General features: G+C 46.9%; 2 protein-coding genes across 2 annotated transcripts in view; one reads left to right on the top strand and one right to left on the bottom strand.

Annotated features, from left to right (window-relative positions):
- The window catches only part of TTC38 (tetratricopeptide repeat domain 38), a 19,252-nt gene extending 2,788 nt beyond the window's left edge, over positions 1–16,464 (bottom strand). Inside the window, exons 1-12 of the mRNA XM_015814616.1 lie at positions 16,441–16,464; positions 11,619–11,696; positions 10,020–10,101; positions 8,917–9,088; positions 7,911–8,084; positions 6,783–6,858; positions 5,599–5,718; positions 4,922–4,981; positions 4,276–4,314; positions 2,983–3,064; positions 1,621–1,786; positions 240–399 (exon numbers count right to left, since the gene is read on the bottom strand). Of these exons, the coding sequence (XP_015670102.1) occupies positions 240–399; positions 1,621–1,786; positions 2,983–3,064; positions 4,276–4,314; positions 4,922–4,981; positions 5,599–5,718; positions 6,783–6,858; positions 7,911–8,084; positions 8,917–9,088; positions 10,020–10,101; positions 11,619–11,696; positions 16,441–16,464 (1,233 nt within the window). The remainder of the gene's footprint in view (positions 1–239; positions 400–1,620; positions 1,787–2,982; positions 3,065–4,275; positions 4,315–4,921; positions 4,982–5,598; positions 5,719–6,782; positions 6,859–7,910; positions 8,085–8,916; positions 9,089–10,019; positions 10,102–11,618; positions 11,697–16,440) is intronic.
- Positions 16,463–25,894, top strand: LOC114922494 (polycystic kidney disease and receptor for egg jelly-related protein-like). The gene is made up of 2 exons (XM_029283897.1): positions 16,463–16,513; positions 18,260–25,894. The coding sequence occupies exons 1-2, from the start codon at positions 16,463–16,465 to the stop codon at positions 25,892–25,894; spliced, it is 7,686 nt and encodes a 2,561-aa protein (XP_029139730.1).

The raw sequence follows: 25,894 nt of genomic DNA, 5'->3' as shown, positions 1-25,894 counted from the left end.
GGTGCTTCTCAGTCCCTCTTGATTTGTGTATGTGTGTAGGACACGACTTCCTGAGGTCCCCCACCCCTAACAGGATAAACCAGTAAATTTCTCAACCGGGGCCACTTTAGGGTGTGTGGGAATTCAGCTCCCAGAATTCTCCAGCCAGCATAATTAAAGTGGCCCAGGTTGGGAAACCTTTGGATAAAGGAATAAAACACTCATGAAAAAGCCAGCAAAACCCGTAACTCCCTCCTCACCTGGGCATCGCTCCCTCCGATTTTAACCACCTGGTATCGGACGGGGTACAGCAGCTCCACCGCCTTGTCGTAATGTCCTTGGTCAAACTCCACAAACGCCTGTAGGAGAGGCAGCCCCAGACTGGGAACCAGGCTCAGCTGATCGTCTTCCGTGGGAGTCCTAGGAAGGAGAGCCAGACTGGAAATGACCCGCGTAAAATCAGGCAGTTCATAGCCCCAAATGAAAACGTTCCTCACTGGCACCGCAAGGGCAGGGAGCCCGGAGGAAGCCCAAAGCGAAGAATGGCTCAAATCTGTCCCTGTAGGCCAGGGGTCCTCAACCTTGGCAACTTTAAGACTTGTGGACTTCAACTCCCAGAATTCCTCAGCCAGCAAAGCTGGCTGAGGAATTCTGGGAGTTGAAGTCCACAAGTCTTAAAGTTGCTAAGGTTGAGGACCCCTGCTGTAGGCAATCCTTGACTTACAACCATCCATTTAGCGACCGTTTGAAGTTGCCACACTGAAAAAAGAGGCAATCGGTCCTTGCACTTAGGACCACTGCAGCATCCCAAAAGTCAAACGATAAAAATGTGGACAACCAACATGTATCTAAGATGGTTCAGGGCCACCATGATTGACACTTGTCACCTTCCCAGCCAACGTCCGACACACAAAATCAATGGGAGAAGCTGGCTTCACTTAATGACACGATTCACTTAACAATTGCAGTGATTCGCTTAACAAGCATGGCAAAAACTCAGTCAGTGACTCACTGAACGACTGCCTCGTTTAGCAACAGAAATCCCAGTAGTCGTCGTAAGTCAAGGACTGTGTTGCTGGAAGTGCATTGGAGGTCCCCCTGGGTTCTTTTGCCTGATTGTTGGGCAACATTCCTTAGATTTGCTTGGCAGGTTAAGACAGAACTTACATTTTTACGGGCAACCATGCTTGATGTCAACAGCACTTCAAGCTCATTAAGAAGCTGAACACAGTGAAAAGCTGCAGGCTTCTTTCTTGTCAACGGTGACAAAAAAGGTCGTAAAGTGGGGCAAAACTCACTGAACAAACATCTCACTTAACGACAGAAAAATTGGGCTCAATTGTGGTTGTAAGTCGAGGACTACCTGTACTTCGATCAAGAAGTTTGTAAAATTGGGTCCGACTCATTTAACGACCGCCTTGGTTAGCCACAATATGCTACTCCCCATTGTGACCTGAAGTCAAGGACGTCCCGTAGTTCTTGGACAAGAACGAGCGACCCCCATTTGCAGGCTAGTCCAGGAAACCAAAACAGCCCCCCCCCTCCCACTGGGCTTTACGAAGATGCTCCTCTTAAACAGGCCACATTGGAGGCCACGTTGGAGGCCACGGAGGCTTCTTGCCAGGAGGGTGGGTCACTTACTGGACCAGGTCCTGTAAAGTGGTGAGAAGCTCAGAGGACGTTTTTTGATCCTGAGCACCCAGGGAGGCCATCAGAAAGTGGGCATCGTTGAAGATCAAGGTGTGGTCCCGCGTGTGTTTCTTCGTCACCTGGTTTACTGCTTCCCACCTGTCGCCCACCTGCACCCCTAGGAAGAGAGGCGTGTTTTAGGTCTGAGAACTGGCCAGCGTCCCCGTGAGCGAGTTGGGGGGCAACGCAAACGTCTGAGAGAAGCCACCGCTTTGTACACTTTGGAGCCTCCTTCTGCTGGGGGCCGATTCTAAGCTCAGCCGTCTCGGGACGGAAACCGGTTCCCTCCCCCCAAGACAGACTCTGCTCTGCCCCCTCCCCACCTGGGCGCGAGGTGTTTCCCCTGCTCCGTTCTGGCAAGCAAGAACTGCCAGCCTTTGCCCCCCAGAAGAGAACCCCGCTCACTCGCCTGCCCCAGCCCCCCCCCCAGCTGCATGTCTGAAGCTCAAGGCAGGATTCATGTTTGCTTTGTTGTCAGACTGCCACCTTGTGATTATTTTGTGGTTATTTTTCCATTGTTTTGATTAATTTCATTAAAACAGAATAGAATAAGAGCAGAATTTTAGAATAAAATAACAGAACAGAATAAAACTAGAGTAGGAGTAGAGTAGAGTAGAGTAGAGTAGAGTAGAGTAGAGTAGAGTAGAGTAGAGTAGAGTAGAGTAGAGTAACAGAACCGAACTGAACAGGATAGTATAGAACAGGACTAGAATTGAACAGAACAAAACAGAACAGGAATAGAACAGAACAGGAACAGAACGGAAAGACATAGAATGGGATGGGATAGACTAGACTGGATTGGGATGGGATAGGATGAGATGGGATGGGATAAAACAGAATGGAATAGAATAGAATAGAAGTGGAAGGGACCTTGGAGGTCTTCTAGTCCAGCCCCATGCACAAGCAGGAGAACCTATATCATCTCAGACAAGTGACTGTCCAGTCTCTTCTTGGAAGCCTCCAGTGATGGAGCACCCACAGTTTCTGGGGGCAGGTTGTTCCACTGGTTAATTGTCCTCACTGTCAGGAAGTTTCTCCTTAATTCCAGGTTGCTTTTCCCTTTGTTCAATTTCCAACAGAACAGAACAATAACTCAGCCTCCCTCAGCTGCTCACTCTTGTCAAATTAAACACAACTCACCAATGGGACACCCAGTTGACAGTTTTCAACACACCGAGCTGAACAAATCTTTTTGTTTGACAGGGAATATAAATATGAACTTAAACTGTAAAGAAGGAGGCGAAACAAAACGAAGGACATCTCTTCTGCAAGACATTTAGAAAATGTAAGTAGGAAAACTCTTTTTTTTTGTACCTTCTAATTCAAGCCTATATAGCATGGAGCTGTTGTCAACCGCATCCAGCATGGTCCCACTCAGCTGCAAGCTGGGAGCAATCTGCAAATCCCAAATTAATAAGAGTTTAGACCAGGGGTGGGGAACCTTGGCTCTTTTATGATTCATGGACTTCAACTCCCAGAATTCCTCAGCCAGCCCTGCTGAGGAGAAAGGGAGAGGTTTCCAAGCTGAGCCATGCTGGCTCAGGAATTCTGGGAGTTGAAGTTCACGAGTCAGAAAGCGGCCTAGGCCTAGGCCAGAGGTAGGCAACCTTGGCCCTTTTATGACTCGTGGACTTCAACTCCCAGAATTCCTGAGCCAGCCATGCTGAGGGGAAAGGGAGAGGTTTCCAAGCTGAGCCATATTGACTCAGGGATTCTGGGAGTTGAAGTCCACCAGTCATAAAAGAGCCAAGGTTTCCTACCCCTGGTTTAGACTATTGGGGGGGGGGGAGGGGAGGAAGGAGAGCATTGTTTTGAACTGTTCAATTTCCTCAACAGCTATCAGAATAAAGTTAGTTTTTTTCCTTTTCCTGTCTCCTTATTCCTACTTTGCGTTTCCTCTTCCTATTTAAAAGAAAGGATTTCACAGAAGAGAGAAAACCCTTTAAGTTAAGAGTCAGGCAGTGCACACATTTTATAATTTTCTTCAGGGTCTCCACCCAGGTACTGCAACCCTAAATGACAAATAAAGTGCACACATGCTAGTACTCTCAAGGATGAAGAACCCTCAAGCACATTGTCTACCCACAAGAAAACGGGCCTCAATATATTAAGTGCACCGGAGAGCCACAAAAACCACAATTTGCTACAGCACAGGTTTTTCTTCTCTCGCACATTTCTCAGACTAAACAAGCACTGACTCCTACACAGCCGACTGGAGGGTAATGTAGGACTGTCAGAGCTTAACTGCTGAATCTGGACTGTCTCTAACTGGCAGCAGAGATACGGAGACCTCTAACTCCATAGAGAATTCGAACACCCCAGATTTTAACAACTCAACAAAAGACTACCCCCCCCAGTAGTCACCTCTAACAGAGATTGTGTAACCTGGTGTACACAGAAGTGTGTCTTTACTCTGAAAAACTCTCTTGTTACCTACTCAGGAACATGTATTATTATTTTTTTTTTTAAAAGCAGCACATATTATGTAAATCATATGGGCATGCTCAATTTGCAAATCCAGTTTTATTTTGTACAAAAATGTAATTATTTTACAGTATTGAGTGCAACTGATAAGAATAAGGTTAAAGCAAGGAATCTAGTACTTACGTGGGTGTCATAAATTGTCAAAGCAGCCTCATAATCACCCTGCACACACGGGAAGGAAAACGAGTCATCAGAATTGTCATTTCTCAGATTCTAATCCCAGTAACCCCTTGTCCTATTTGCAATTACTGAGCACCAGGATCCAAAAGAAAATGGAGAATATAAAAAGCCCAACAAACAATGATTTGTAAACACCACATTTCTGGCCAAGGGAAGGTGGTTTCCTTGGTTCAGCCCCGGGTGCGAGTCTTAACTCACACTGTGGCTGCTGAAATCACTGCCACCGTCCGCTTCAGGAATTAGCCACGCATGTGCAACAGGTCCCATCATCCCACTAGAAATACTAAACCAGCGCACTCAGCGCAAAACACACACACACACACCAGATGCCACATCTGCCCCAAGGTCAGCCAAAGCGAACCCCATGGTTGACCCTCACGGTTGGGGAACCCCTGTGACTTTTCTGAACTGCTGGCGAATGCCCTGATTCCATCCCAGTTGCGCATCGAAAGCAAGATTTACTGTCACAAAAGGGGATGATTAACATCTTGTTCTATTTCTACTACTTGGAGATGATACCAGCTCTCCGCTTCCCACATGCATGTGACCCCTTCTGAAAGGACAGATAGCGGTGGAAGAGTCCACTTACCGTTTCAATATAATATAACGCCCAGTGCCAATAATTATGGCAAGCAAGCATGTCAGAGTCCTGGAATGGAGAAAGCACGATCAACGTAAGCTAGAAACGTATTCTGGTGCAAGCAGAAGAAAAACACCCTCCAGAAGTACATTATCGGAAACTATTGTTAGAGAAATGCCAGGATGATCAACCCAAGGCCAAAGAGTTTGGTCTTTTATGCTGATGTTCCAGATGTGATACATTCCCCCATCCCTCTCCTGATGTTGACAGTCCCTGTTGCAATATTCATTCTTAGAATAGTCTGCTAAGGTAGATCAGGATCTAAACTTCCATATTCCTGAAGGATGGATTTAAGCAAATGGTGTCTTGATCACACACAAGACCCCAATAATAAGCCAAGCATCCAAAGTGCAACAAAAATCTAGGATGTTGATAAAATCACTTAAAATCTGCTAGCGGTCTGTAACTACCACGAACCTGCTCTCCAAAAAGGCACTGCAGAAGATACGCATAAAACAGGGGTGACGCTTCAGTTACCATCCTGACTCTTTCAACCCACCTGCAGGCACCCTATAAGGAACCACTATTGCCACATAATGCGACACGTGGCAAAAAGTGCCACAAACCCTTCAGGGTGAGAGGAAGCTGGTGGCCATTTTAGAAAAACCGAATAAGTAGACGGTTACCTTCCAGTTGTTTTCAGTTTGCTTCATGAACGCCAGCCCGCCATTAAAATCCGCTTTCATTTCATTCACGTGAGCCAAAGCGTGGACAGACCAAGCATCCCTCGAGTTGATGGCTAAAGCCTAATTGAGGAATGCAGGGAATAGAAAATGATGCATTCTAAGGAAGCTGTCATTGCATAATGTGGAGAGCTTCACATAAGACTTGGCTAGATAATAATAATAATAATAATAATGATGATGATGATGATGATGATGATGATGATGATGATGATGATAAAGTTGGAAGGGACCTTGGAGGTCATCTAGTCCAAACCCCTGCTCAGGCAGGAAACCCTATACCATTTCGGACAAGTGGCCATCCAGTCTCTTCTTAAAAACTTCTGCATCCGAGGATGGAATTCCTGGAAACTTCAGTCCTTGAATAAACCGTGGGGCTGAGAGAGATATTACTGGTCCCTTCTGATTCCCCCCCCCTCACTCAGCTTCTCTGTCAAAAAATGAAGGGCAGGATTCTCCATATAATAATAATAATAATAATAATAATAATAATAATAATAATAATAATAATAATAATAATAATAATAATAATAATAATAATAATAATAATAATAATAATAATAATAATAATAATAATAAAAGTTGGAAGGGACCTTGGAGGTCATCGAGTCCAACCCCCTGCTCAGGCAGGAACCATACACCATTTCAGACAAATGGCTGTCCGGTCTCTTCTTAAAAACTTCCAGTGTTGGAGCATTCACCGCTTCTGGAGGCAGGTTGTTCCACTGGCTAATTGTTCTCACTGTCAGGAAGTTTCTCCTTAGTTCTAGGTTGCTTCTCTCCTTGATCAGTTTCCATCCGTTGCTTCTTGTCCTGCCTTCAGGCGCCTTGGAGAATAGCTTGACTCCCTCTTCTTTGGGGCAGCCCCTGAGATATTGGAAGACGGCTATCCTGTCCCCCCTCGTCCTTCTCTTCGTTAAACTAGACATACCCAATTCCAGCAGCCTTTCCTTATATGCTTTAGCCTCCAGTCCCCTAATCATCTTTGTTGCTCTTCTCTGTACTCTTTCCAGAGTCTCAACATCTTTTTTACATCGTGGTGACCAAAACTGGATGCAGTATTCCAAGTGTGGCCTTACCAAGGCATTGTAAAGTGGTATGAATACTTCACGTCTTCTTTCCCTTACCTCAAAGGCCATCTTCTCAGCACGGTCATAGAAGTTGGTCTCGACCAAGCCGAAGGCATACATGCCTTTGATGTAGCTAAAGGGAAAAGGGAAAACTTTCACACAGAGGTTGGTCAGCAAAGAGTTAACCCTCTTTAAAGCAACATTTCTGACTTTTAGGTTAGGGGTCCCTGAATTCCCAAACCAGATCCAGTTAAGCAGCTGCACAATATCTGAACTTTGGGGTTTATCTTGAGGGGCCACGGCATGTCTCCCCTCTCCCTGCCCCCCTCTGGGGGATGAATCTGCAGCCTGCTGAAGGGTGAGCAGGTGGCTCCTTCAGAAAGCCCCCGGGGTTGGGGATGGCAGGAAGGCAGAAGGACAAGTCTCTGCCTGGGTTGGACTACAAGACCCCCGAGGGCCCTTCCAACTCTGCTATTCTGTATTCTACTCTTTGTCCTTTAGCAAGATGTGTGAACCTGGGCCACTGTCCGTTTAGGGCCCGTGTTCTGTCCGAACATGGGTTAATTTAACACGGTCAATATATTCATCAAGGATGAATGCTGAGTAGATGGACTTTTGTTGTGTGTTTCGCCACAAGCTTCGCCACAGGTTCCCTGATGGAATCCTGGTTCATTCCATTCTTTCTCCGATCTTCTCCCCAATTCTTTCGTCTTCCATTGTGTCTGTTAACACACACACACACACACAAACCCTGTTAATGAGGGGAAGCTAGAGTACTTTGGGCTAAGGGGCATTTTTGGGAAGGCAAACCGAGTCACACAATGCAGACAGGGATGTTGTGATGTCGCAATGCATGCAACATCACTGGGGCTCGTAACAATGTGGGGAGGGAAACACGAAAAAAAGCAGGGAGGAAAGAAAGTGGAAGAGTGGAGGGAAGCAGGCAGGCAGGCAGGCTTAAACTGTGCACAGAAACCCTTCACACCGGATCCATTTGTGTTGCACCAGTGGAAAAATAAGAGCGTGGGGAACACATGGAGCCAGAATAGCTTTTTGGTGCTAAAACGGAATCCCACCGATTCACTTTTGCACGCTTCAACTGAGAAGTGGGAGACCTCTCAGCCTTAATTATTTTTTTAAGCCAAGGAACATCTTAGAATCCGTTCAGAAGCAAAACTGCCTCACCTGCTAAGAGGAATATCTGGAGTCCAATGACGATACACCCGGGCAATGGAGTCTCTCATTTGATACTGGGACCCCAAGTAGAAATAGCCATCGTGGGCAAATTTTAGGGCCAGCACGTCGGTTGGGTTGATCATCAGGATTTGTTCCCACGTATCACAGGCTCGGTAGATCTGCCTACAGAGGAGAAAAGTTTACAAATTAGTGTTCACGCAAGGCCGTTAAGGGTAGGTAGTCCTCAATCTACGACGACAATGGAGTCCAAAATTGATGTTGCTAAGTGAGAAATTTGTTAAGTGAGCTTTGCCCCATTGTACAACTTTCCTTGCCACATTTGTGAAGAGAATCACTGCAGTTGTTAAATTAATAACACGGTTGTTAAGTGAATCTGGCTTCCCCATTGACTTTGCTTGTCCGAAGGTCGTAAAAGGGGGGTCGCCTGACCCTGGGACACGGCAACCGTCATTAAATGTGAGTCAGGCAAGACACCAGAATATGAACCGACGGCAAACTCCACTCCTCACTAGCACTGATGATGTTAGCTAGTTAGGGCAATGAGATGTCTGCAAGGAAACAGGCAAGCTCAGAGGGCACCCAGGAGCCCTTTGGGAAGGAGAGAGATGGCGTTAACTCTGAATACTCTAAACAGGCTTTGCTGGAGACAGGGTTGAGCTTCAAAACGTTCCCGTTTGTCCAGTTTAGCACAGCCCGTACAGCATCTGGAGAAACTGCCTGGCATCTGTGCTTGCTTGGAAGGCAGAAGTTTCAGCTCAAAACCACGGAGCTTAGCGCACAGGTCAATAGATACGGTCAAGCTGTTATCGGTCCAGGGCAAAAATCAACGGAGCACAAAACCCCAAACCAGAAACCTACCCCAAGGAGGGAAGAGACTTCACAGTGTCGCCACTTGCAACAGAGACCTCAGGGAGAAGCTACTCCTTCTATGGATGTCTACGGGCCTAGATTTGGCCGCAAATGCAAAACGCAACCCGTCAAAAGAAGAACTTACCCACGAGCGAAGAGCTCCAGGGCAGACACGTGCAATTTCTCCCGCTCGGTCAGTGGCTGGGATTGTGAAAGGGACACCATGTTCTTGATGGCATCATCCAGTTTCTTGTCCAGCCGCACCGAACTCCCGGTACCAATCAGAACCAGGCCGTTGGCGATCACGTTGCCCATGACTGCAAATAGAGGTCAGAAGGGCTTTTTCACGTCTACAGGCAGGTGAGCAGGCAATCAGCCAGCCAGTTAATCAGCCCAGTAACAATATTTTTACAAAATTAAAAGCTTTATGCTAAGCTTAAAAAAACGGCTGTATTTTAGGTTATATTTGTCTATTATATTGTAAATGTTTAAAAGATAAAAAGGAAGGAAGGAAGGAAGGAATATGAGGGAGGAAGGAAGAAAGGAAGGAAGGAAGGAAGGAAGGAAGGAAGGAAGGAAGGAAGGAAGGAAGGAAGGAAGGAAGGAAGGAAAGAAAGGAAGGAACGAAGGAACGAAGGAACGAAGGAACGAAGGAACGAAGGAACGAAGGAACTGAAGACAGTATGCATAGCACTCCATGTTGAATTTTCTTCCATAACAAATACCCTATGAAGCAACATTGAACAGAGAGAGAAAGGGGGGGGGAGGCTGACCCAAAGTCCTCCAGGGATGTTCCTTGTATGAGGATGGAGAACAACCTGGGTATCCCTCCTCCCCGTCCAGCCCCCTCTTCATCCCCAGTACGACTAGTCAACAGTCAGGAAGAAGCTGAAAACTCAAGGCAGAACCAGGTTGAAGGAACCCGTGCTAAAACCGGGCAGAGTGCAATTCTAGGAGTGTCAACCAGAACCTACTCCCTCCCAAATAAATGTGTAAAAAAAAATGGAAAGCTAATGGGCAACTTTTCCCACGTTAAGAAGTTACCTCTGCTGCTCCAATAGAAAAACTATTCCAGACCTTCCTGTTCCCATGTTCCCAAGTCTCTTCTGGTGGTCCTGACTCTTGCTCCACTTTACACTGAAGTTCTGAAATTCAGGAGAAGACATCCCGCCTTCCTTTTCTCCAGAATTCTAGGCAGTTCCATATCCTGAACCCTTCTCAGATTTGGTTAGCTGAAGACCCTCTTACCAAAGTTAGGATCCGCAACCTGCAGTTTTGAAAGGGTTCCTTCCAGGCCCCCGAGACTGTGGTCGTTTGTCCAAGTCACATACTGGAATAAAGAAAAGAATAAAGAAAAATAAAGAAAGAAAGAAAAGAATAAAGAAAAGAACCGTGTTGGTTAAGAACCCAAAGAGAGCCTTCTGTGAAAGAGGTCCAGAATGACAACTTTCACCAAAAAGCCTCTTCTTCCAAATATGGAAACCCAACAAAATATTCTTAAAGTCGCATCTTTATTTCTATTCTTATTAAAAAAAAATTACTAGTGGATTTTGCTTGGCTTCTGTTTTGTCAGCCGTCAACCTGAACACTAGTCTTTGAATTGCTTTCACAAAGCCTTCCAACCATGTCACAAGTGTTATGTGGAATTACATTAGATTAAATTGAATTAAATTAATTTCAAGAATTTGCAAGGATTTCCATGCAAAACGCACAAATTCAGCGTGCATTTATTCAGTCTGATTTTGCTCAACGCGTATAGGAATTTGCACCTGAACAAATTAAATGGCCTGTTTTCAAAGGGAACTCTGATCTGCCCAAACTGACAGCACGGAAGATTTGTCTTAGAGATGTCACAAGCTCTTCGGGTTTGCCCAAAAAAGGTAGCTATGAAGTTAGTATTTTGTGATTTCTTGCAAATTAACAAGTGCATTATGGTACCAGTTTTTCTGCATGGTGTTTTATGATGCTTAAGAAATCTAAGCATGAAAGAAGGATCTGTGAAACAGGAGGGTCAAGGGATATACAACAGATCAAACACAGTCAGTAACCAATAGCATTAAAGAGTCATTCAGGAAATAGCTATTGGCAAAAAACGTGCTCTTTTTTCTGAATGGTTAATGAACACAGCCCTTGTTTAGGAGTTAAACCTTTCTCTCCCTTCAGGCACTTTTGAATGAATTGTATTTTAGCCGTCTCAGATGGCAACCCAAACTCATTACGATAAATCTGTTTGTTCAAGAATGGCTGCCATCTGGCCAGCAATAGCAAGTCCTTGGGAAAAAAAAGTTCCCCAGCTATTGCCTGGATCTGTCTGGCTTGTCTTCCTTGTGTGTGTGCAGCCACTGATAAATAGACTTTTAGGGGGGAATTCACATTTGCTACCCATTCACCCCTTCCCAAAAATGTCACACGTGCATATTTCTAAGGTAGATAAAATTGTACCCAAGACACCAGTTTGTGCTGGTGAGGGGGAGGGGGAGAGAAGAAGTAGGCATCCTGACACATGCACAACCTCCCCCCCCCCCATATCTTTCTCTACCTTTATGAAGTGCTAGGAAGTCTGCAAACACCATAACCGGAATCAGAATAACAGAGTTGGGAGGGACCTTAGAGGTCTTCTAGTCTCAAGCGAGAGACCCTGTACTGTTCCCGACAAGGGGCTGTCCAGTTTCCTCTGGAAGGTCTCCAGTGATGGGGCGCCCGTCAACTTGCTGGTCTTTGCGGTATAAAGCGCTTGCCATTTCCCCTCTTTTCCCTCCCCTTGTCACAATTTCTGCAACTGAGCACGAGGGATAAGGACGCTTATGCGCCCACCAGCCCCTTCCACAGCCCCTTCCTCGTTCCCACCTGAGTCAACGCAGCATCGAACAGTTTACAAGCCTCATTATTGGTGGTTGAAAGGAAAAGTCCTGCATCCTTCCAGGCCTGGAAAAAATGCAGAATGAAAAACTGAAGCAGAAGCACAAAATTCAGAAGACACACAAAGACACTTTTAAATTCTCGCTTATGCTGCTTTTTTTTTTTTTTTAACAACAAAGAGGCTTAAAATCTATGCAACAACTCTGGTAAATGTTGTATTTTTTCATTACCTTCAATGGATTAAAATGTAGTATCGGTAGCCCCCAACTCACAACCACATCTGAGCCCAAAATTTCCATTGCTAAGGAAGACAGTGGTTAAGTGAGATTTGCCCTGTTTTACAACTCTTCTTGTTGTAAGTGAATCACTGCAGTTGTTAAGTTAGTAACACGACTGTTAAGTGACTTTGTCAGACGGTCGCAAAAGGGGATCTCAAGACCCCCCGTAAACACACGCCAGTCGCCAAGCATCCGAATTTTGATCACGTGACCCTGGGGATGCTGCAGTGGCCATTAACTGTGAAAAACGGTCATAAGTCACTTTTTTTAGTGCCTTTGTACGTTGAGGACTACCTGTACCAGCTTTTGGATACTTACCTCTGTGCTCATTATTTACTAATTATGGAAAGTTGCTCTACAGGTTGAGCAGAACTGCAGTCAAAGTTTCTGACATAGCCACAAAAATGATGGATGTTCTAGGACAATGGTCTCCAACCTTCCCAGCTTGGTGGCCCAGGCCAGGTGGGGGAGGCGCACAGCTTAGCAGTGGCAGGCGCACAGCTCCATTTGTGTGAGCGGCCAGAGGGCAGCCCCCCCTCACTGCTCGTGCAAGTGGAGCTTCGCATGCTCGCTTGTCTGCCACTCACATGAGTGGAGCTTCACGCATGTGTGCTTGCCCATCTCTCCCACGGCCTGGTTTCAAACAGGCCGTGGCCCGGTAGATGTTGGGGACCCCTACCCTAATCATCTTTGTTGTCTTTTCTGCACTCTTTGCAGCGTCTCTATATCCTTTTTATACTATGGTGGCCAAAACTGGATACAATATTCTAAATGTGGTCTTTGTAAAGCAGTACTAATATTTCACATTATTTTGATTCTATCCCTTTGTTAATGCAACCTATGATTGTGTTGGCTTTTTTGGCTGCTGTCACGCACTGCTGGCTTATATTTAAGTGATGGTCCACTAGGACTCCGAGATCCCTCTCACAGATCCTGCTATTGAGCCAGGTTTCACCTAATCTGTACCTGTACATTTGTTTTTTTCTTGTCCAAGTGTAAAACCTGACTTTTCTCTACACTGAATTTCATTTTGTTAGACAGAGCTCAGGGTTCCAGTCTGCTAAGGTCCACCTGGGTCCTGAGTCTGTCTTCTGGGATGCTGGCTATCCCTGTCAGTTTAGTGTCATCTGCAAATTTGATGGCTTCTCCTTCTATCCCCTTCCTGAATCGTTGATGAAGATATTGAAGAGTACTGGGCCTAAAACAGAACCGTTGAGGTTCCCCACTGCTTCCTTTCTTCCATGTGGATGTAGTTCCATTGAGTGCAATTTATGATGCTGTCTATCCCACATTTTGTTACCTTACCAAGAAGCAGGTTGTGGTCTACTTTGTCGAATGCCTTTCTGAAAGAGCTTTAATTCATAGCCACCCCTGCAAATGCCGCTGGCTTTTAGCACTGTGAGAATACGTCCTAAGACAAAATTCATCATTATTACACAACTCGGGTTTTGAAATTCTTCCCTCGGGAGCCAAGACAGACATAATTGCTTTTCATAACAGCACTGCTATTTCTCACCAGGGATGCCAGGCCTGTCAAAAGACACGGCAAGCAGAAGAGAGATCAATCTTTTTTTGATCTGAGCGCAACGTCTTCTCACTTCATGTTGCTTTCTTGGCCTCTTTTGATTCTCCAATTAGCGCAGGTCTGGGATCTCCTGGTAGTCTCCTGTCCAAGTACTTAAAGACCCCCAATCTTGCATAGCTTTACATGTTCAGAAAGTCATGCTATCTTCCCCTCCATCCCGTGATCTACTGTTGCTACAATCAATAGTAGCAACAGTACTTTCCATAACTAGCAAGTAGTGATTGGCTTCTCCCCTCAAAGTTGTAGTGGTTTTATTTATTCTGGGAGTTGAAGTCCACAACTTTATTATTGTCGATAAATAACTCAAGGCAGCGAACATACTTAATGCTCCTTCCTCTTCCTATTTTCCCCACAACAACAACCTTGTGGGTTGGGCTGAGGGAAGGTGGACTGGGCGAAGGTCACCCAGCCAGTTTTCACCTAGAAATCCAGAAATTGTGAGTTCTAGTCCAGCCAGAGTGTGAAAATCATCTGGGAAATGGTTTCCAAACTTCAAAACATTGCCAAGGAATTTCCAGAGTCTCCAGGGGTCAAGACTAACTTGAAGGCGCACACACACACGCACGCACTTGTGCGTGCAGGGGCGCATGTGCACACACAATCACCCCCTCAAAGTATTTTCTTCAAACTCTTTCCCCCCCCCACCCAAAATCTGGCACATGGATAGGTATGGCTGCATGTTGATGGCTTGCCTTCGGACCAAAGTCCACCTCCGCACACCCCAGTGTGCCTGGATCCTAACAAAGAGCCTCGTTGACCTTGGCAGGGTATTATTTTTAATGTTTATTATGCAAATATAGCGTTGCACGTCGATGGGCTTTTTTCCTTCCCATCACGTACAATTCTTAGAGGTTGCCTGGGCAAGACCCCGCAGTGTTTTCACAAGGTTTTTCGGAAGTGCTCTGCCATTGCCTCCTTCCTGGGACTGAGAGAAAGTGACTGGCTGAAGGTCACCCAGCTGGTTTTGTGCCCAAGGTGGCTCTGGAACTCCCAGGCTCCTGGGGCCTAGTCTTTAGGCTTCACCACTACCCCAAATGGGCTTTCGTGGTCATTTATCCAGGCCCCTTGGGTTGGGATGCCCTCATGTATCCTGGTCTCCTTCACACAAGTCTTGTGCGCCACATATTGTGACCTCATTCAAGCAGTGATGCTCTAGAGCAGGGGTCCTCAACCTGTGGGTCGGGACCCCATTTGGGGTCGATCGACCATTTCATGGGGGTCGCCAAGCAAGGCTGTCCACCATTTTTTTTGTCCGCCATTTTTTTTGTCCGCCATTTTTTTCCCCCTTTTCCGGCGGGTGCCTTACCTCCCTTGGGCTGGGCCAGCTGGTGGTCGGCCTGCTCCGTCTCTGCCGCTTGCCAGCTATGCCTCGGCCGGCGCAGGGGGCGGAACCACGCATGCGTGGCGCTCCCGGGCAGGGAAAGTCCTTGACTTACGACCGGTTGGGTAGTCCTTTATTTACGACCGGTTTAGTCCTTGACTTACGACCAGTTTAGTCCTCGACTTACGACCGGTTTAGTCCTCGACTTACGACCGGTTAGGGTCACGGCATTAAAAAGGTTGAGAACCACTGTCTAGACTGTGCCGTGCCATTTACCAGCCTTTCCCCAACAAACATCTCTTTAGGCCGCCCAATCCAAGCAAGAACCCAGCCAGAAACTCTTAAAATCCTTAGTCCAACTTGTTTAAAGCCGGTTCTGGCAATCTTTGCAAAACTTCTTCATCAAGCTTCAACGGCAGAATCCTGCCCAGGAGTCCCAAATATCATCTCCTGAACTTTGTCCACGATTCGGCTGCCCAGGTAATGAGTAACCTGCTTTCTAACCTCTTCCCTCCTTCACTTCCCACTTCCCATTCCGGTATTAGACTCCGGAACGGCTCCCAGCCAGATCAGCACAATTCTGCCTCCGGGGGTTGCAACTCCTGACCAAGGGGACCCCCCTCCTTGCCCAGAAAGCAAGCCGGCACGGCTCTCCCCACTTGGTATCCCCCACCTTGCCCCAGCGTCTCTTCTGCTGCAGCCCGGGGAAAATGACTGGGGTACTTGACCTACCAGTTTCTCTTGTCCACAAGGGACCAAGCAGCCGGGTCTTTAGGAGAGCCCTTGCACAGGATGGATGGGGCACCACCAGGAAAAGAGCATCCAAGAGGTGCAGAGCTGCAATGGCAAACTATTATAAAATAGAATAGAAATAGAAATAGAAATAGAAATAGAAATGGAATAGAATAAAAATAGAAATTAGAATAGAATAGAATAGAATAGAAAATAGAATAGAATAGAATAGAAAATAGAATGGAATAGAATAGAATAGAATAGAATAGAATAGAATAGAATATAGAGTGGAATAGAACATAGAATAGAGTAGAGTAGAGTAGAGTAGGGTGAAATATGGAGTGGAATAGAAAATAGAATAGAATAGAATAGAATAGAATAGAGCTGGAAGGGACTTTGGAGGTCTTCTAGTCCAGCCCCCCCCCCCCAAGCAGGAATTTTCATACTACTGGGGTGAAGGAAAGATCATTTCCTCTTGGTTCAGCAGGTGCAGATGGCCCACAAGTTGCCCTCCCCTCTCAGCTGACCCCGCAGCGGGCGGAAGCCACCCCGGAAAGCTCCGGGCTAAAAGGCTGAATCCGAACTCTGCTCCCACTCTCTCGCGCGCAGCGTCCCTCTCGCCTCTGCTCGGCCCCGAGCCGATCCGGGCAAAGAAGCCGGGCGGGGCCGGAGAGGCCCCGAAACGCCCCCCGGGCCGCGTCCGGCAGCCGCGAGGAGGCGGCGGCGGCAGCGGGAGCGGGACCCCCTCCGGCCCCGGCGAGTTCCAGGCGGCCCCTTCGCAAGCGCCGCCCAGCCCTGGAGCCGTCCGGAAGGGTCCGGGGCCCCGCAGGGGCGGCCAGTCCGGCCGAGAGCTCCGCCGGCCGCCCCGGGACCCCGCCGGAGCCCCCGCCTCACCTTGCAGTCCCGCAGCGCCGCCATGCCGCCCCGTCCGCCGCCTCCCGTCTGCGGAGCGCAGCCCGGCGGCTCCGTCCCTGAGCCAGGAAGGGGCGGCGGCAGGCGGGGAGGAAGGCGCCGGGCGCCGCCTTCGAGAGCCACAACCCGCCCGCCCCGGCCCGCCGGGCTCCCTGGTGGCGGTGCTCCCCCCGGGTCTCCTCTGCCCCGGCCCCGCCAGGCTCCCCCGAGCCCCGTTAGGGTCCCTTCGGAGGTGCCCGAAGCCGCAGCCCTCGTGGGCGCTCCGTCTCCTGCTTGCGCAGGGGGTTGGACTAGACGACCTCCAAGGTCCCTTCCAACTCTGTTATGCTCTAGTTTCTTGCCGGGCAGAAGATTGACTATTTCAAGATTTCACTCTTGACGGGCTGGGAGCTACCAGCGAGCTGAAGAAGGGAAAGGGTGCCTTGGAATAATAATAATAATAATAATAATAATAATAATAATAATAATAATAATAATAATAATAATAATAATAATAATAATAATAATAATAATAATAATAATAATAATAATAATAATAATAATAATAATAATAATAATGTAGTAGTAGTAATGGCATTGACAAATTCGCTATTAGTCAATTGCAAAAGGCGGCCTTACTAGGAACCACTTCCATCCTGCGACGAGATCTGTAATACCATCAAACATCCACATCTGCCTATCCCAGGTCCTTGGGAAGGACTCGATAGGCAGACAAAAATGCCAAATCCGGTCTGAACATCTGGCTGACTGTGCGATGATCCATAATAATAGTAATAGTAATAATAGTAATAAGGAGGAGGAGGAGGAGGAGGAGGAGGAGGAGNAAGAAGAAGAAGAAGAAGAAGAAGAAGAAGAAGAAGAAGAAGAAGAAGAAGAAAGAGGAGGAGAAGAAAGAGGAGGAGAAGAAGGAGAAAGAGGAGAAGGAGGAGGAGGAGAAGAAGAAGAAGAAGAAGAAGAAGAAGAAGAAGAAGAAAGAAAGAAAGAAAGAAAGAAAGAAAGAAAGAAAGAAAGAAAGAAAGAGAAAGAAAGAAAGAAAGAGGAGGAGGAGGAAAGAAGAAGAAACTCAAATTGGCAGTTGCAATTGTACAAAGCACTACAACAAAGGCATCAACAGAAGGTGGCAAAACTCAGCCAGCAAGGCCCATCAGCACTGTATTTTTCTTTCTACTTCAGTAGCATTAGCCTTGTGCATGAAACAGAGTAGCCTCTGTAGGCAACCAGGCATGCATGTGCACAAACACACACACACAACAACCCTTTGCACTACCAACCTGCTAGCAAAATGAAGCAAATGCTACACCAGTGTGCAACCCAAACAAAAAAAAAAATAAATACACAAACTGAGAGCAAACTTTGTGAGGCTTTACCATATCCTTAATTCAATGTTTCTCAACTATGGCCGCTTTAACATGTGTGGACTTCAACTCCCAGAATTCCCCCAGCTGGCTGGGGGAATTCTGGGAGTTGAAGTCCACACATGTTAAAGCGGCCATAGTTGAAAAACACTGTCTTAATTGTTCTTTCCTCTTTGCTTTCCAGGCTCAAACATTCCGGAATTGACAAGGTCTTCCACAATGGCCCGGAACTCCAGTTGCTCAGGGCAACCGCCCCACTGTGGGGGTTCTAGGATCCAAACAATCCGTGGGTCTGGCTTGGGCAGGATGGTGGCAAGCTGCTCTTCCTGAGTGCTCACACACACCCCCTCCAAATGCACTGTGCAGAGCTCCTGCTTGTTCTGTTGGGGTACGTTGGTCAGTGTACAAAATCCGCACCCCCTCGTATTTGGCCTCCCCCCTTGCAGGTGACCTGCTCAAACCCCCAGCGACGTGTCTACCAGAAGCACGACAGTGAACGGAGCCTCTCCTGCGTTTGGGATGGACAAGTTGACCTGAGGTATTCCAGGATGCCGGAAGGGACACCAGAGATCGAGAGAGGAGAACCAGATCCCCAACTTTCTCCTCCCCCTCCCTCCCCTCCTCCTCATTGTCAGTGGTACCAAGGCACCTCCTTGGTCATGCAAACCAATGAGTGGTCAGGTCAGCTTGTGTTGAGCAAAGGCCCGGATGGAGAAAAGTCCTACTCACCCCGGGCCCTGACTCGAATTGTGATGCAGTGTGTGTCAGCCCTGTGCGGTCAGCCTCCCTGCGCTCACCACAACTTCAGCATTGAAATTTCCAGGCAGGATGTCCACCTCTTCCTCCTGTCGCCACAGAGCCTTCCTGTTTGGGAATGGCAGCCCGTGACCTTCGGCTGGTGTGCACGCCTTAAAAGTTCCCTCTGGAGCTACCGCTTGAAGAGTGAAGGGGGGAGTCCTGCAGAGCGCCTCATTCCCAGCAATCAACACAGTGAACCCTTTGCCTCCACTCAAGGCCTCCGCGCACCGTTGCTCCATGTCTGTGAAGACTACTATCACTACCACGTCACCGTGCGTTACCCCCAGCGTGGATTCTATACAGTTTTGCTGCACCTAGAGGACGGGCCTCCGCTCAGCCTCAGCCTGAGCATCCACGTGCAGCCTGCTCTCCTCCATGTCTTCAGTGCTGCTTCTGGCCTGCTTAGCCGAACCCAGAGGCCTCTCGCCCTCTCGTGGAGCCTCCAGCCTCTGAGCTCCAGTATAGCAGCCTACACACTGGAGGACCTGCAGGGACTGGAGGAATGGTCTCTCTCCCACAGATACAATCCTTTTGCTCTACAAAGCAATTTCTGTGCTCCGTCCACCTCTCAAGCTTCTGGGAAGAAGGTGATCTCCAGAATCTACTTCCGCACCAATAAAACATTCTCTGAGAAGCTGAGAGGACACTTCAATTTCTCCAATGACACTCTAATTTTCCAAGGAAGCGGTGCCGCCCCGATTTCCATCAGGCTGAACCCACAGAAAATCAAAGTAGGGACGTACATTTTTAGCCAGGAGCATGGGCTCTCGTATTCCACCCAAGAAGGCAGTGGGCCCTCCAGTCTCCACCACCTCTTTTTCCAACAAGTGACCCTTTCTACCCTGATTGCTATTGAATTTGTGAAGACACAAGGGTTCCAGTTCAGCGTGCACTTGTACCTGAACCGAAAGGAGAGTCTCTTCAAATCCTTAGGTGAGAAAGAAATTGAAGTTCACGTTTTTAACGGACATTCTCCCGATAAAAACTTTGCCTATGTTGTGTGGTTCATTCCTGTGCCACACCCCCACTTGCAGTGTGACTGGGCTTTCCACCTGCAGCTTTTTCATTCCAGAAGGGAACACCTTCTTTGGAATAAAACGTACACATACAGGGACCGTGTTAAAGATGTCGCTCGTTTTCTTCCTCATTCTGTCTTCTCTTTCAGACCCACGCAGTACGCAGGCTTCGTAGCAGAAGTGAATTGCAGGCAAAATGGACTTGTACGGGCTGTTTTAAAAGCCACTCTGGGGACTTATGCTTTGAGGGTGTTGGAGCCAGCTGTGCCCTGCCAAAAAAGCTACTGCCGTAAACTGACCATTGTAATCCATAAACCCAGCCCTTTGGATCCTGTGTTGCGTTACAGGAGAGAGAAAGCCATCACTTTGCAAGCAACAGCCGAAGTGAAATGTAGGACCCGTCCAGATCCAGATTTCCTTTGGAAAATATACAAGCTCAGCACTGCATGGTCCACTCCAGATTGGCCAAACCCTCTCGCACTCCCTGAAGGGATTAATACAAGCGGTGTGGTGTTGCACATACCCGGAAATGCCCTGTTGTATGGCTTCTATCGTGTCAATTTGACCATGAGCGTGTATCTACCTGAAGAAAATATAACATTCATTCAGTCTGATTCGGTTTTCCTCCAGATTCTAGAAAGTGGGTTAAGGGCAGTCATAGCTGGAGGCCTGTCCCGGATCGTTGGCATTTCTGATCAGTGGTCCTTGGATGGGTCCATATCCTCAGATCCTGATTCGACTGAGCCTCTGGAAGGAATTCTGTTTCACTGGTTCTGCAGCAAACGGGAATTAGACTATTCTGCTATGAAGTTAAGTCCAGGTCAGAAATGCCACTCTAGGCAACGTGATCTGTCCTGGACCCGCTCAAAAGAGCCGGTGCAGGTCGTGGAAGTGAAGACCCTCCAGGAAAACACAACATATTATTTTAAGCTGGTCACCACCAAGCAAAACCAATCTGCACACGCGTTTCAAGCAGTTCACGTCCTCGCTGGTTCTGGGCCTGTCCTGCGCATCGCCTGTCTGGAAAACTGCGAGAAAGCCATCAAAGCCACGGAAAGATTGATTCTGTATGGAAAGTGTCTGAACTGTGAAAAGGCCCGCTTGGTTTACTTTTGGAGCCTCCTTTCAGCAGATTCCAAGGAAATATATTTTGACTGGGCTTCTAAAACAACCACTGGGAGAACAAGTCCATATTTGCATATAAATTCTTTGGCCTTTGGATCCATGGCTGGCCAGTTGTACATCCTTAAACTGAAAGTGGGTGTGCAAGGAGTCCAGCTGGCTGTGTGTGGCTATTCCTTCTATGTCCACGTCCCCCCTCAGATTGGAAAATGTTTTATCGAACCAAGGGAAGGCATTGCGCTGATGACCAAATTCAGTCTCCAGTGCTCTGGATTTGATGACAAGAAGGGACCTCTCCTTTACAGAGTCATCGCCCGTCCTGATCTAACCCAAATAGCTAACGTATCATCTTTGCAAAACAATACATTTGGAACCATAGTTTATCTTGGGCATCAGCAGAACACCCCGCCCTCGTTTCTTCCCAGCGGTATACCGTCTGAAAAATATGCTCTGGATATACTTGTTCAAGTTTACGACACCAATGATGCCTTTTCTCAGGTCAGCTTGCAGGCAACGGTATACGAAGCAAGGACCAGTCAGCCAACGGATGTGGTTCTCAATGAACTGTATCGCCTCATCAGACAGCCCAATAGCTCTCTCTCTGCCTTCCTTGACACCGAAGATTACTTTCACACGGGCTTCCTTATCTATATGGTGGCTTCTGAATTAAATAGCATTGAGCCGTTGCCTGGTTTTTACCATTCTAAAACTGAACTACGAGAAATGCTACTAAACGAATCTTCGCGGATTCCCATGACCGAGACAGGGATACTAAACCAAATAATCTCCAGCATTTGTCAAATAACGCAGAATGCAAATGAAGTCCATAGGAAATCCCAGCGGTCCGCGGTCCGAATCCTCCAAAAGACCATCGAAGCTCTGAAAAGGCACAGGGACACCGATCTCGGCTCTAAAGAAGCCGAGGTCCTTGCCGGTGGCATTTTTACCGGGCTGTCCAATGTGTTAAGAGCTTCCCTCTTAAACCCCGGGAATGGGTCTGTGAACACCATCAAGGAAATAATCTCCGTGTCAGAATTATTGGCAGATATAGTTTTACAAGGCAAAGTCCCTGGAGAAGATCACGTTAATATGGAAGCCAAAGGCTGGTCCATCCATTTGTGGAAAGATGAAAAGTGGGACGTTTCTGGGACTCTCACTGGGAGAAGATCTTGTAAGAATTGTTCTTATCCTAAAGTGAAGTTGGAAAGCCAGGCGGAGTTACCAGAAGATACTCCGATTTCCATGGTTCATTATGTATTTGAGGAGAATCCTTTCCCTTGGCTGATGAAGGCAGTAGACAACCGCACAGTCGTGATGGGGTTCAAAGTGGCTGGTGCCAAAGCAAACGGGGACATCGTTGGGGTCATCCCTAAAGTGGCCGAAGTGATCATGGATAGAATGGATAAGGATCCTGTCGCATTTAATCTGACGATAGGGCTGGATAAAAAGCGTGTTGTAACAGCTGGTGGGTTTAGCATAGAAGTGCATAGAAACTCTCCAGACATTTATGTCCAGATTTTGTGCCATAGGAACATTACTTTCAATGTCTCCATTTACTTGGGACTCAATTTTAGCTACCCCCCGGTTGTGTCTTACACTGCTTTCTCTGACAAGCCTCCTACCCCGCAGAAAAGGGGGACTAATAGCGAATGTGCAATTAAGGCTCCATATGTCATTTGCCTTCCACGAGCCTTGCTGTGGTCTCAGGTCCTAGCCAGAGCTGCAAGTAAGTGGAACGTTTCCGTGGTCCTAAGAGCTCCACCCTTGGTGAGAAGGCAGACCACCAAGGTAGTTCGCCTTGTGGTTTTTACTGCAAGCTGCCGAGATCTGGGTCACCTTCCAAACTTTGAACCCTCCGGAGAGACCTGCCAGCTTGGCCCTCGGACCAGATTGTCCAAACTCCACTGTGTCTGTGGAGCAAACCCCAAGAAGGCTCAGCGCCAGTTATCAAAGCCGCCTAAACCTGAAGTCAGATTTGTGGGTGGCACCTTTGTTATTTATCCCAATCCTTTGGACATCAAGAAAGTACTCTTAGCAGATTTTGACACAAATCCAGTGACGGTTTTGACTGTTTTTTTCATTTTTGCCGGCTACATCTTCTGTTCATCCTGGGCCATAATTAGAGATAAAGATGACATGAGGAGAAAGAACAAAATCTTTGTCTTGCCAGATAATGACCCTTATCACAGGATGCACTATCTGGTCACCATCTATACCGGAAGTCGCTTGGGATCCGGAACCACGGCGGATGTTTTTCTTGAACTGGTTGGGAAGGATGGCTACAGCGACATCCATCGTATGAAGCACCCCAAATTCCCAACCCAGTATCGTGCAGCTGTTGATACTTTTCTTTTAAGTACAAGGTATGACATAGGGGATATTTATTGCCTTCACATCTGGCACAATAACGTTGGTTCTTCCCCAAACTGGTACTTAAGCAGAGTCAAGGTATTTAACGTGGACACTCAAAAATCGTGGCTGTTCATATGTAGGCAGTGGCTAGGCCTCGGCAAGGCGGATGGCAAAATAGAGAGATACATTTTTTCTTCAAATCTGAAATCAAGGTTAGAGAAAATGGATTTCTTTTTGATAAGCCTGGCTAGAGACTTAGAAGATAATCATCTCTGGCTTTCCATATTTTCTCAAGTGGTCACTGGTAGTTTCAACAGGGTGCAAAGAGTGTCTTGTTGCCTGGCTATCATGCTTTCAACTTTGCTCCTGAACATCATGTTCTTCAGTGGTCAGGAAGAAGAAGGAGTCATCTCACTAAAATTCCGGATTATAAGGTCCATGTATATCGGGTTCTTCAGTGCTCTGTGTTGTGTTCCTTTACAGGTGACCATGACTGTCTTGTTTAGATACTCCCAGGACAAGCCTTCCGACGACAAGGATGATATGGTGCCTGACTACAGTCCCTCATCCTCAGAAACAAGTGAGGAAGGCGATGAGAGCTCCTCCTCGTCTACTACTGATGAAGAGGATGAGACCAAAGTAGGGGGAAGCTCAGCTAATGTCCCAGAAAAGGAGCCCCTTAAAATTAGTACCAAAAAAAGGTTGATTACGCTGATCAAGGTGTTCACTCGAAAGCCACAGTTTGCTTGGTGGTGGAGATACGTCGCCTGGGTCATTGTTTTTTTCATGTCTTTCGTCTCCGCCGTGTTCATCATCTTGTATGGCCTCACCTACGGCTACAGCGCCTCCACAGAATGGTTCATAGCGTCCATGACGTCATTTTTTGAGAGCGTCTTTCTGCTGCAAACCCTAAAGATGGTCCTCATCTCCGGGGTGAGCACCATTAGCCTGAAGTACTGCAAGAACATCTCCTGGATATCGTCAGAGCAATACCAGAAGATGAAGCTGCTCAGAGTGAACATCGATCCCAGGGACGTCCGAAAGATCCACCACGAACTGACGAGGATTAGGCAGAGCAGGGAATATGAGCCTTTGGAGGAGGACGAAGTCGTCATCTTAAGGAAAAAAGTACGAGCACAACACCTAGCATTTGTTTTCATAAAGGACATCATTTGTCATCTCATCTTTGCCTCTTGTGTTTTAACTGTGGCTTACTCTACTGTGCCCACCGTTTCATTTTATCACAATAAAGTGATCCATGATAAATTTTCCCTTGGTCTGTCCAAAGTAACAAAGCTCGAGGACATTTACGTTTGGATGAGTGACACTTTTGTACCATTGATACACAATGTCTATCAGCCCACCTACCTTTCAGACTCCTGGTCCAAAATCCTTGGTTTGCCCAGAATGAGGCAGGTGAGAGGACTGCATCTTGAAATGCCATGTTTTCCTCCAGGCCACTTTGCAAACAATTACCTGATTGGCCAAAAACCCTGTCACTATGATTTTGCTGATGACCCAGAAGATCAAAAGCACTACCTTGGGTCATGGGCCAACCCAATCAAGAAGTCCGTCTCCAGTCACATTGCCAATTTTCAAGGGTTCACGTATCAGTCAGATATTGACCAATGGGAGTATAAATCTTATGGCATGGTTAATTCATATGGCCCAGGAGGATATTCATTTTATTTTTTTCCAGGAGAACAACGACCGAATACAACAATAAGATTGGAAGATCTGCAAAGCAACACGTGGCTTGATAAACGGACCCGGGCTCTAATTTTTGAGCTGACAACCTTTACTCCAGATGTGGAGCTGTACTGCAGTGTCACCGTCATTTTTGAGTCTACCAACGTGGGCATTATTAGTTCAACTTTGTCAGTTCATTCGTATAAGCTCTCTAAATTCCAGTATGAAACCACATCTCGGATGGTGGTTTATGGAATCATGATCTACATTCTTGTGTTCTACTTAGCGGATGAATTTCATATGTTACGTCAGGAAAGGATAGGTTATCTCCAAACAGCGACAAATTTAAATAATTTTGCCATAAAGACTATCTGTATGTTTTTTATATTACTCATTGCCCTGAAATTCAAGATGGCATTTACCTTGCTGGAGTTTTATCTGCTTAATCCAGAAGAATTTGTCCCCTTCCAGGTTGTATCTCAAATTGACCAACTCTACAGGATGGTGGCAGGCATTTTAGGTTTCCTCCTGGTGCTGAAACCCTACCGATATTTCAGGTTCTTGTACAAAGTGCGTCTTGCAGAACAAACCATGTCAGCAGTTTTCCCCGTGTTCCTTCATTTGACAGGCCTCGCCATTCTGCTCTTTTTCACCTTCGTGTCCTTTGGCTATCTCATATTTGGTCAGTATGAGTGGACGTTCTGTACTTGGCTTTACTCTCTGCAGACCGTCGTTTCCTACTGCTTTTCAGGATTCAGGCAGATGGATGTTGCATCGAGATGGTGGCTTACAATATTTTTCCGAGCTTCATTTCTATTTGCAATGATGTTCATCTTCGTCAATTTATGGAGAAGTCTGTTAATATCAACTTACTCATCCATGAAACAGACCGTCTACGAGCAACATTCGGATGAGGCGGAAGCCATAAACTTTTTGTATTTGAAGTTGAGAAGCGTATGGCGTAATTTAACCCGCCAGCCGGACACTGGAGAGGATCAAGCCAATGTTACCATCTTCGGGAAATCGGTAGTTAAGGGTGCTCAACAGCCGGGGCTGAAATACAGTAAAATAGAAGGCAAGAAAATGGTTTTTCTTACCGTTTGA

The sequence above is a fragment of the Protobothrops mucrosquamatus genome, unplaced genomic scaffold (assembly GCF_001527695.2).
Source record: "Protobothrops mucrosquamatus isolate PMUCROS unplaced genomic scaffold, P.Mucros_1.0 scaffold268, whole genome shotgun sequence".
NCBI lineage: Eukaryota > Metazoa > Chordata > Lepidosauria > Squamata > Viperidae > Protobothrops > Protobothrops mucrosquamatus.
The sequence above is the reverse complement of the archived record's forward strand: the minus strand, read 5'-3'. Positions and strand labels throughout refer to the sequence as shown.